This window comes from Lygodium microphyllum, chromosome 7, assembly GCF_053477565.2.
Source record: "Lygodium microphyllum isolate KBCC chromosome 7, Lygodium_microphyllum_v1.1.10, whole genome shotgun sequence".
NCBI lineage: Eukaryota > Viridiplantae > Streptophyta > Polypodiopsida > Schizaeales > Lygodiaceae > Lygodium > Lygodium microphyllum.
The window spans coordinates 88,256,990-88,267,787 of NC_141141.1; the positions used below are offsets into that span (position 1 = coordinate 88,256,990).

At 42.5% G+C, this 10,798-nt stretch overlaps 2 protein-coding genes across 14 annotated transcripts; one reads left to right on the forward strand and one right to left on the reverse strand.

Moving 5' to 3' along the window:
- Positions 1 to 288: 288 nt before the first annotated feature.
- On the forward strand, positions 289 to 4,728 carry LOC148033670 (pentatricopeptide repeat-containing protein At2g03380, mitochondrial-like). Of its 4 annotated transcripts, none has more exons than XM_087681595.1 (2): positions 289 to 859; positions 1,300 to 4,728. In XM_087681595.1, the coding sequence occupies exons 1-2, from the start codon at positions 644 to 646 to the stop codon at positions 3,259 to 3,261; spliced, it is 2,178 nt and encodes a 725-aa protein (XP_087537721.1). In that variant the 5' UTR covers positions 289 to 643; the 3' UTR covers positions 3,262 to 4,728. The 4 variants fall into 4 exon arrangements, with proteins under 4 accessions (XP_087537721.1, XP_087537723.1, XP_087537724.1 ...); XM_087681597.1 differs by having other exon boundaries at positions 721 to 1,170; positions 1,289 to 4,725; XM_087681598.1 differs by having other exon boundaries at positions 721 to 1,170; positions 1,300 to 4,725.
- A 507-nt stretch (positions 4,729 to 5,235) lies between these two features.
- On the reverse strand, positions 5,236 to 9,853 carry LOC148033671 (uncharacterized). Of its 10 annotated transcripts, XM_087681603.1 has the most exons (5): positions 9,468 to 9,853; positions 8,575 to 9,097; positions 7,850 to 7,947; positions 6,594 to 7,535; positions 5,236 to 6,355 (listed from the first exon to the last, which is right to left on the reverse strand). In XM_087681603.1, exons 2-4 carry the CDS (start codon positions 8,722 to 8,724, stop codon positions 6,596 to 6,598), a joined length of 1,188 nt encoding a protein of 395 aa, XP_087537729.1. In that variant the 5' UTR covers positions 8,725 to 9,097; positions 9,468 to 9,853; the 3' UTR covers positions 5,236 to 6,355; positions 6,594 to 6,595. The 10 variants fall into 10 exon arrangements, with proteins under 10 accessions (XP_087537729.1, XP_087537733.1, XP_087537731.1 ...); XM_087681607.1 differs by lacking the exon at positions 5,236 to 6,355 and having other exon boundaries at positions 6,565 to 7,535; positions 7,850 to 7,938; XM_087681605.1 differs by lacking the exon at positions 5,236 to 6,355 and having other exon boundaries at positions 6,565 to 7,535; positions 8,575 to 9,091; positions 9,602 to 9,852.
- Positions 9,854 to 10,798: the final 945 nt, after the last annotated feature.

Below are 10,798 nucleotides of genomic sequence, written 5' to 3' on the forward strand. Positions count from 1 at the left end.
TTGCTCCTTATAACACAAATCATAATCATTCTAGGTAAGAAGATATAATGTTTTAAAACTCTTTCCATAGAGTGTTTGTTTTGAATCACCAATGTCATCTGAAGGAGAATCAATGTTTATGAAAGATTGCGCTCCTCTTACTTGTTTCTCAATAGATACTTTATTGTTCTTAGCTTTACCTTCTTGCTTGTTTCTCTACTAGTGCTTCCATGTCAAAGCTGTTCTCTTTCTTAGCATGCGTTGAAACCACTTGAAGACTCTTGGTTTTGGCAACTGTAGTTGACTTGCTTGCAAAAGCCATTGCTAGAGGGATTTCTGATTATCATTTTGATGATTACTAATATCCACCTTCTTATCCTTCTCAGCCGGACTAGAATCAGAGCTACCCTCTTTTTGCATCTTGTGAGGGCAGGAACACCCATAGCTCTTGTTCACACAGCCATTCTTGTAGTGTTCCACTCTTCTCCACAATTCAGGAGGATTATAATTTGTAGCTTTTGTGCACGATCTTCTCCTGCTTTGAATGCCTGCGTGATAGCAACGTTTGGCTCTAGGAGATAATGCAAGAAACCAAGTTAAATACACTGGGATGAGAGAGAGAGAGAGAGAGAGAGAGAGAGCATCCATATGATCCGAGCCCATCATGTTCAAGCCCTCTTGCTCGACCTGCTCTCAAGACAAGCATTTTCCTTCCCACGATGGCTACCTCACCAATACAAGCGCTGTACAGACCCATCGAAACAAAAACCTCCCGTTAACAACCACGTTATTGTCAGCTAACAGGAGGGATTCCCCACAATTGAGCTCTTCATGGCAGGAGGATCCCTCCCATCGCTGGGGCAGTAAGACCGCCAGTGAAGTAAGTGCCTTCACTATGCCTCTGCACGGTATATTGGGAATTCATCGCAAGCAAGCATCATATGAAACTTCTGCCATTATCCCATCTGGGAAAAGGGGCTCTGTTCGCTTGTTTTTCATTATAGAGTTCAACATCATGAGCTTCTTTTCGGGAGGTACCCCATACATAGCTAGGTGCAGTTGGGGCAGGGTGCTACCAGCCTGGGTCTTCGACGTTTTTCACTATAGTGTTCAAGATCATGAGCTCCTTCTCAGGGAGGCGCCCTATAACTAGGGTCCGGCAGTCCTTTGCCCCTTACCACACCTAGCAAGGTATGCCATGCCTCCCCAAGAAGCTCATGATGTCGTCCTGATTCATTGTGCGGGGGTTTTAGTAGGAATTTGTATAAAACTTCTTGAGTATTGATATTACCTTCTTCTTGTGTATAAGAATGGCTACAGATTAGCAACTCAGAATTCGTCGACTGCAAGCATGTTGCAACAAAAGAGTTTCTATGGAGCCATGGATGGTGCATGCAGTTTTGGATTCCAGAAGGCAGGCTATTGCAACGAGATATGCCTGCAGAGGGCAAAGACGAAAACAAAGGTCAAAACAAAGATGAAGTTGAAGAAGAGGAAGAAGAAGAACGAGAAGCAGTGGAGAAATGTGAGCTGCAGAATATCCAGATAAAACCAGAAGAGGAAGAGGAGGCTCTCATTCTAAAAACCATCAACCAACAGAAGGTGCAACAGGATCCTAATCAGTCGTACGGACTCATAGCCTCACTAAAGGCTTGCTCCCAGGAAAAAGACCTACATAGAGGCCAACAAATACATGCCGATGCTATCAGACTGGGATTGCTGCAAAACAATGTTTATCTTGGCAGCACGTTAGTCAGTATGTATGCCAAATGTGGGTCAGTTGCAAAAGCACAAAAAGTATTTGATAAGCTTACTGTTCGGAATGTGGTTACCTGGAATGCTCTGATTGCTGGATATGCTGAGCATGGGCATGCTCAACAAGCCCTGCAATGTTATGGAAGAATGCAACAGGACGGCATCTCTCCAAGTGCAGTGACCTATATTTGCACTTTGCAAGCATGTGGCAGCCTAAAAGCCTTGGACAAAGGAAAAGAATTACATGCTGAGATTGCCGGAAAGCGACTGCTTGAAAAAAAGCTTGCTCTTGGGAATGCACTAGTGGATATGTATGCCAAATGTGGTTCACTTCAAAAAGCACAAGAAGTATTTGATAAGTTTCCAATTCGGAATGTTATATCATGGACTACAATTATTGCAGGATTTACATTGCATGGGCATGGTGAGCAAGCACTGAAGTGTTTTGAGAAAATGAAACTTGAGGGCGTCTCTCCAAATGCGGTCACCTATGTTTGCATCTTGCAAGCCTGTGGCCTTACAGGAGCTGCAGACAAAGGCAAAGCATTACATGCTGAGACTGAAAGAAAAGGTTTACTGAAAAAAAATATTGTTGTAGGCACTGCATTGGTAGATATGTATGCCAAATGTGGCCTACTTGCAGAAGCGCAAGAAGTGTTTGATGAGCTTTCATTGCGGGATGTAATCTTGTGGAATGTACTAGTGGCAGGATACGTCCAACATGGACATGGTGAGCAAGCCCTGAAATGTTACAAACGGATGCAACTGGAAGGCTTCTCTCCAAATGCAGCAACCTTTGTTTGCATCTTGAAAGCTTGCGGCAATATAGGTGCTGTGGACAAGGGCAAAGAAATACATGCTGAGATTGTTAGAAAAGGGTTACTGAGGGAGAATGCAATTGTTGGCAGAGCATTGGTCGATATGTATGCCAAGTGCGGCCTTCTTGCCAAAGCACATGAGGTTTTTGACAAGCTTCCAGTCCCAGGTGTGGTTGCATGGAGTTCACTCATGGATGGATATGCTGTGCTTGGAAAAGCTGAAGATGTTTTCTACTTGTTTGACAAAATGATAGAAGAAGGTGAAAAGCCTGATTTGATCACCTTTGCTATTGTGCTCAATGTATGCAGTCATGCAGGTCTGCTGGAAAAAGGCCAGATGTACTTTGAGTCCATGAGCAGAGACTATGGTATAGGCCCAAATTTGGAGCATCACACTTGCATGGTTGATCTTTTTGCCCGTGCAGGGCATTTAGAGAAAGCTGTGGCATTGATCCAGGAGATGCCATTTTGTGCTGATCTTAAAACATGGGTAATTGTATTGGCTGCTTGTCGAAAATGGGGAAATATGAAGTTTGGAAGACTTGCCTTTGAACATGCAATACAATTGGATGAAAAGGATGCGGCAGTTTATGTCTGTATGAGTAATATCTATGCAAATGCTGGCAGACAAGAAGAGGCTGACAAAGTTGAAGCCATGAGAGTGAGAGTGAATGCACAGGCAAAACTAGAACATCGTTGGTTGACTTAAGGTTTGGGCGTAGTATGAGATGGGCTATTGTATGTGATACACCCTAAGGGGTGCCCATACTGGTTGTCAAATCTGTATGAATGGCCATTCCAAAAGTTAGAAGTTAAGCCACTAGCCATCCATAACAACAGAGGTACTTTGGTTGGCAAGCCTTAGCAACATGTGCTGTCTATCATCTGGAGTTGGATGCAGTTGTTGCATACCTTAGAAACGAGGTATGGGATGACTATGATACTAACCAAGTGCCCATTGTGCATGTCTCAACTTTCGGGTGACAATGTAATATATGCACAACAGGCTAGCAGTAACTGGTTGGTGATATGTATAGGTGGGACCACATTCATCAAAAATCAGTCTGGTTACTGCATGACTTCTAGGTCAACTTTGCTTTCCACCCAATCAAAGCAATTTTCAGTGCTTTTTACCACATCAAAACACTCCTCATCATCCTTGGTCCAGGATATGCTTAGGAAAGGCTTCAATTCCTTGTGTTCGACGATCATTCACAAGTTGCGGCAACTAGTTGGCTCATGATCTTCCCTTTCAGTGTCCACATCTTGATTCTTGTGTCCAATAGAAGTGTGAAATGTGTACCAAGGGTGCCTCTGTGTAGGGAAAAGTTGCGAAGTGGCAAGACAATAGCTCAGCACCCAAGCACAAGGACTATTGAAGAAAAGGTTGAACCATCACAAGGCTAGAACACTTTGATAGACAGTTAAGCTAGTGCAGAGTAAAGGTGCCTCAAAACTGTACTGTCTCCCTCTTAAGCCTCGGTGTGGAACTCTTACCTGTCAATCGAAACGCATGGTGTGCGACAAAATACTCAAATTTGTTTCTTCACTTAAAGCTGAAGGTAATATTTTCCTATCATCTTAAAGGCACTCGATGTCTTCAAGTCAGAACTGTTTGACATCATACTTAAAGACTTTCTGTTACTCGTGAACTACAAGGCATAACATTCAATAGGAGAATCTTTTTTTTTTAAGAGCAAGATGTGCAATTAGATCAGATCTCAGAATTGACCAAAAATCTTTAATTTCCATTTTACTTGTCGTGAAGGACAAGATTTGCACACGTTCTCTATTGATGGAGTCCAGATTTACATGCATGTGGCCTCTGGTTAAAACAAATAAATTCACTTACATTAGCTTCCAGGCCCACTGTTAGCACCTTTCTTGGGACTCATCAGTCAACTTTATTCCTCCAATTTTCGAGAGATTCTGGCAAGTTAGTTAACCTGATGGGGCATAAGTGTGCAAATGCGAGTTGCCAGAAAGTTAACCTAATGGGCATTTTTTACATTGCTTGCCAGTGCACAAATGTGCGTGCACAATCTCTCTCTACCAGTAAAGTTCTCCCTCTACTCTGTCTGATTATTATATGTGGGTTCCATTGAGGTTTCATCGCGCACGCGCGCGCGCGTGTGTGTGATTTTTGCCAGCAAGAGCCTCCTGCCCACTTGTGTGTGGCACAGCTCTTAAATTTAAAACAACTGGAGATATTACTTTCAAACACACAAAGCATGACCTGTACTACTAGCTGAACTTCATATGTTGAAATTCCTTTTGGTGGGGAAGGGAATTGCATTTCCAGCTCGCATTCTATTAAGAATCATCGAATGATTTAATTTCTGGAAACAATTTTGGATTTCAACAAACGCTCTCTTAAAATCTTCCATTTGAACATCTTGCAAGAGCATGCAGTGCAACTGCCATCAATGAAGAATTCTAATATATATTTTGGTCAGAGGGATGTAATCCAAAAAACTTCATACGCCGCTAATAGATATGCTATAGACTTGGACCAGTCCAAGCTGATGTTGAATCACACGGTTTCATGATGTTATAATTGTTATCATTTGTCTGATGTTATAATTGTTAATAAGTTATCTATTATCTTTTTTGGATGCGGAATAGAAATTATTAATTCTAAAAATAGACCAAAGCAATTAACTCCAGTTTGCTGCAGACTGGTCACCAGCACATTGAAAGTTCTCAAAGCAAGACATAACTAGGCAATCGAAAGATCCAGATGTTCTGTATGTTTCCCATCTCTCAGCGAAAACAGGCCTAATTTGATGATATTTGTCCAAGGTTTTCTACAAATATATAAAATTGACCAACAGGTGGTTGGTCCATAAAAGTAAACTTGAGGACAGTGTAGTTCGCCCATGTTCTGCACATTTATTGAGAAGATGATTGGGTCTTATCTCCAGAAACTGCTGACTTGTCACATGATATATATTTGTTGACTTGCGCTGCTCTACAAACTAAGATATAGGGAAAAACTTGAAATCAAATAGAAATCTGGTTCTTCAGTTCCTTGAGCAAATTCCAACCCAGCAGTGGACTCCAGATTGGAATTGGTATATGTAGGGTACTGGACATCAAGTATCATGGATGTGTGGGCTCTTTGGTATGGCTACTCTTGATTACAATTTTTCCCACTTACAAGCGGCAAGAAGGCTCCAATCTCATCAAGAAGATGGGAGGTCTGAAGGGGGTATTTGTGATGAGCTTGGAGACGACTTCTTGGTATGTAGAGACACAGACGTATGATGGACCTTCAAAGGAGATTGTCGCACTTGAAGAATTCCATCTTATATTTTTGTAACCCCATCCATGTTGGGGGTGTAGTAACATCCATGGCCATTTTAGTAGTAGGGAGTGTTTGGATTATCTCTTCTTTCAGAAATTCAGGGCCATGCCACAGATTAGTCATGAGTTTTGAGATCACATGGGTTATACCTCCTTGTTTGCTGATCCAGCTACCTAAATGACAAGGAAGGTCTGATAGCCTTTGCAACAAAAAGTCGCATCTTTTGGTTGGGGTGAAGTTCACAAGCTAACTATGTCCTTCCATTCCACACCCCGGATTTCCTATATACTGCTAACTTTGCCAAGTACTAAACATCTGCCTGTTTCAGGCCATCTGAATATCAAAAACATGGTAACACCCACCAAATACTTAAACTGCATACTTGTTTCAAACCATCGAGTAGCAAAAACATGGTAACACCTGTTTGTGGACCAGCTGACAAGAACTCACTCTTTACATAGTCTCTTATGATTTCCAGAATAGGAATCAAAAATAGCTGCTGGAATAAAAACAGAGAGCAGTGATTAAGATGCAAAATCATGTTTGCTAGAGATAGCACTGATGATGTTACGAAAGGATGATCCTAGCAAACATGGAAATGGCATGTTCCAACCTAAGCACACAAAGAAAACTTCTGAGCTTGACTGATATGGAAAGCATCTAACTTCAAACAAGTGGAAGTAAGATGCTAATAGAATACGCAAAGGAATCAACTTTACAGCTAGTATTCAAACCTTCACAAAAAGTTGCTGCACATTCCATCTATCTTGGGCCTAATGCCAGTGCAATCCTGGATTGAAGTACGAAACTCAATAGATGTCCAACCCAGAACTCCATCTTGAGGCTGTCTCTCATCAGTCACAATTTCCTTCCCAGAATCTCTATTTGTTTGGGCACCATCTGAGAGACGCTTTTCCTGTGAGTGCCTAACCCATGCACTGAATGAGCTCCGATCTTCATCTTCACCTACTGAACAGCTTGGTGCAAAAGAATTATGTGATTTACAAACGCCCCCATCAAAAGAAGCATCATTCTTTATGCAAACCTGCACTGTGCTGCCAGTATGAACTTGAAGTTGTGCTAAAAAGCCTTTGCTTCTATTTTCAGAGTTACTGGCAGAGGACAACCTTGCAGAATGCATTAATTCAAAACTATTTACAGTTTCACATCTACTGATTTCAGAAGATCCTTCTTGCACACCGATATCAACACAGGCATCTGGCTGCACTCTGCCATCCATTAGCTGGATGGATTGCAAGCTGTTAGTTTCGGCTTCCTGCTGACTTGTGGTTCTTTTCATCAAAACTGTTCCAGTGTCCAGAGCACACCTACCCAGCTGCGCTCTCGTCTTATTGATTGTAAGTGCATCAGCAGCTTGCGAACTGTGACAAGCTGAGCCAGGTTCAGATACAGGGCTGGAGGGATCCAAGAGTGGTTGTTCAAACAGACTTTCTGGAATAGCTCCAGGACTAAAGCGTGACCTCGCAGCATCACTTAAGAGAGGAGAGGGCATATTTCTTCCAACTGGAGAGCTTTGAAGATAGATTCTGCAAACAGGGCAAGTTGACTGCTGACGAAGCCATGCATCAATACAAGTTACATGAAAAGCATGGCCACATTGTGGTAATATCCGAAGAGAGTCCCTCTGTTCATACTCTGCCAAGCAAACAGCACACCTGCGAATAGAATGTGTAGCACAGATAAATTGTCAACCCATTTTGCATAGACCATCTGAAACTTGCTGTGATGTAAAAGCAGAGAATCAGAATACATATATTGTCATGTGAGATGAGAGTTAACATAACGGGAGTATATAACATATTGATTTCCTTTGGCAGCTCCAATGTGATGCTTTTAGAAAGAGTCGTACTATGTTGCTTTACTGATTTCCTTTTGATGTTTGAAACATCAAGGTACAAATTACAACCATGAGTTTCTGTTTTCAACTTCTACGGGTCATTGAACAATCAAATGGAGCTTTGGTGCTTACGTCGCATCTTCGCGAGACGTGAAAACTTGTCCATTGAACTTGATTGTAGGAAACAATGTAAGCAAAAGAGGATCCATGCCACTTGTTCTCTGTGCACCCTGCACATCCAACATTCAAAAGTTATGACCATCGAATGCAGTAAAAAAATCTAATAATATCACAATCACTGTGAAGAGATTACAACTTGTCTCTCTCTGAGGCGGAGAAAAAGAGGAAGGATACAGAGAAAAAGGAAATACAGCAACAGCAGGTACAACAGCTAGCATTAGGGCACCACTTTTCTACCTATGTCAAGCTGGCAAAAACAACTTCACATTTTTCAAACAGAGACAAACCTCTCTTTCAAGGTACTAACATAATCTCTGACAAGACCACAGGAATCTGCCATTCATTGAATCTTTTAAACTGATCTTAAAGAAGATTTCAGAAGCAAGTGCAGACTAAGCACCATTGTAGTACAGACGTTTTGAGAGCATTCTTTGGCTCACAACATGAAGCACACTGCATATGCCATAGCTAGTAATCTAGAGAAGCTTTCTTGCGCAAAATTTTGAGCAAGCTGGCAAAGTCTGAAAACTGAAAGCTATAGTGAGGGTCAAACCTTAGAGCACTGCAAATAATAGAGGTGCCAATATTGATTATGTTCTGTCAATTTATCAAAGATCCTAGCCTTTGTCACACAACAAGAACGTTGAGAAATAGAAAGGGCACAAAGAGGAGCTTACAGCTGATCTTTGTGCCCATTGAGGAGCAAACCTTTGCGTCTGGAGGCATGCGCAGAAGAGACGAAGCAGCACAAATATGATGAAGATGGCACTCACGAGGAAGCCAATTGTGGTCATGACGAGATTGAGAGTGGAACTCATGCTGCCCATCCATTTGCAGACAAGGGAGGAGGCTCAGTCCTCTAGGGTTAACTTGCCTGCACCTTCTTTGCTTCCCATGTACAGGCCCTTTCTCAATTACCTTCTCAGAAGTTCAGCAGCGTCATCAGCATTTCTATGCAGGGCTGTGGGGTTAGCTTGCCTGCGCTTCTGCTTCCCAATCTACAGGGCTTCCCAAGTTCCCAGTATCTTCTGATAAAACCATCAGCATCAACATGATAGTTTCTATATTTGTCGCTGTTTGCCTCACATGATCATGATTGTTATTCATTAGACGTTTGCCTTGCGGGCTGCATGTTAAGACCACAGAAGCTTCGTATGGAGCTGGATGTGTACAGGAAGAGCACTCGAACAAGTCCTGCAACTGGAAAGTTCCCAGGTGAGTTGTCTTGTAAAACACACAAGAAGTTTTAGACAAATTCCCATTATAATTCTCACTGAAGTACGACAACATCATGAGCTTTTCTGAGGGAGGGACTGCACACCTAGCTTGGTGCAGCCAGGGGTGGAGATGCTGGCAGCCCCTTGCCCTTGGCCGCATCTAGCTAAGTATGTCGTGCCTTCCAAGTAGAAGCTCGTGATATTGAGCACTGTAGGGGGAAACAAGGGAAAAGAGCCGTGCCCCCAACCACAGCTGCCTAGGTATGTGGTGCCTTGCAAGCACGAGATCAGTGATGTTGAACAGTGAACACTACAAGGGGGGGAAAAAAAAGGAAAAGAGCCCCCTTTCTCACATGGTGAATTGTCAAAACCTCCTTCTAATAGGATGCGAGAGAACACCGAACTTCCGAAGCCTTATACCAAGCTGGATGTCCCCAAGAAGAGCGGTCGTACAAGACCTGCAATCACTGTGTCACTTGATGGTTACCTTCTTGTGAAGGGGCTGCAAGAGATCGCAGAAGCCTTATATGGGGCTCGATGTCTGCAGGAAGAGCCCTCCTACGAGACCAACTACTGTTTGCCGCCATAGCCGAGCTGGGGGAACCAGCGAGGGGGGACTGTGCCGTCACAGTGATGGTAACGATGATGATGATGATCATGTTGATGACGATATGATGCCCTGAATCACATGACGATCGAGTCCATACTTTCCATTTTCCATTACCTACTATCGTTAATTGTTTGTCCGGTTGTGCCGTTCATGGTTCGTTAACAGAGGTTACACATTGCCAAGGCGCGATGTCACACGCCAAACCTTTATTAGCTTGGCATTTTGAAGGGCTGCGATCTCGAACTTCAATATTCCAAGTGATCCAATCAGGGCCCATTACATGTAGTGCAGCAATTGTTATCAATCATGAGGTAATCCAACAGGAATGAGGCTCCTGAGGCTAGTAGATACTAGATAGGGTAAGCAGGCCAACAAAGTGTCACCATAACACACCTGCATCAATGAAACTCTCAGATAAGCCATCTATCGATCTAATGCCTAAACTAGCATCGCAAAGTCATCAGCAAGCTCAGAGACTTCTCTAAGCTCAATTGATGGCTCGTAAAGGAGAGATCCTTCGTTAAAAATTAGTGTGATATTGAGGGGCGAGAAGGAGGACAAAACAAAATGAAGTGATAACCAATCAGGAGCTTTTCTTTTGAATCTCCAATGAATTGCCTTTCTCATATGGTGGGAGAAAGCACCTCTCTATTGGGGGATTGCATGTAATGCTACAACAGCAAGCCATCACTCTATTGGCCCCCTCACCCAAAAGAATCAAAAGAGTTGGTTGGGCAACATTACTCAATGCTCACCCAACATGCAATCTCCATGTCCAAGGTGCATAAAGATGAGCGCAAGACTCAATTAAAATATTACACATTTATCAAAGTTTGAACTCTCGCCCACAACTGGGCAAGCCATAGCCTTAACTAATGGACCCTACATAACATTTTAAAGTAAGTTTAATGAAAAAATAGTTGCATCAAGATTTTTGGTTTTTCAAGTTGGTCAGGGTTGTGTGTAAACACCCTTAATACCAGACAATCTTGATACAATTTTGAATTAGCACCAACTTTAGGTATGTGATATATGACACTAATGTATCGCCAAACCTAAGAAACTTTTGATTTC

Bases quoted from the DNA above. Each gene is read 5' to 3' on its own strand.
- LOC148033670 (XM_087681595.1), top strand. From the start codon at position 644: ATGTTCAAGCCCTCTTGCTCGACCTGCTCTCAAGACAAGCATTTTCCT. The intron at 860-1,299 runs GTAAGTGCCTTC...GAATGGCTACAG, and splicing joins GCAGTAAGACCGCCAGTGAA to ATTAGCAACTCAGAATTCGT.
- LOC148033671 (XM_087681603.1), bottom strand. From the start codon at position 8,724: ATGGGCAGCATGAGTTCCACTCTCAATCTCGTCATGACCACAATTGGC. The intron at 7,948-8,574 runs GTAAGCTCCTCT...TTGGATGTGCAG, and splicing joins AATGGGCACAAAGATCAGCT to GGTGCACAGAGAACAAGTGG. The intron at 7,536-7,849 runs GTAAGCACCAAA...TTCTATTCGCAG, and splicing joins ACGTCTCGCGAAGATGCGAC to GTGTGCTGTTTGCTTGGCAG.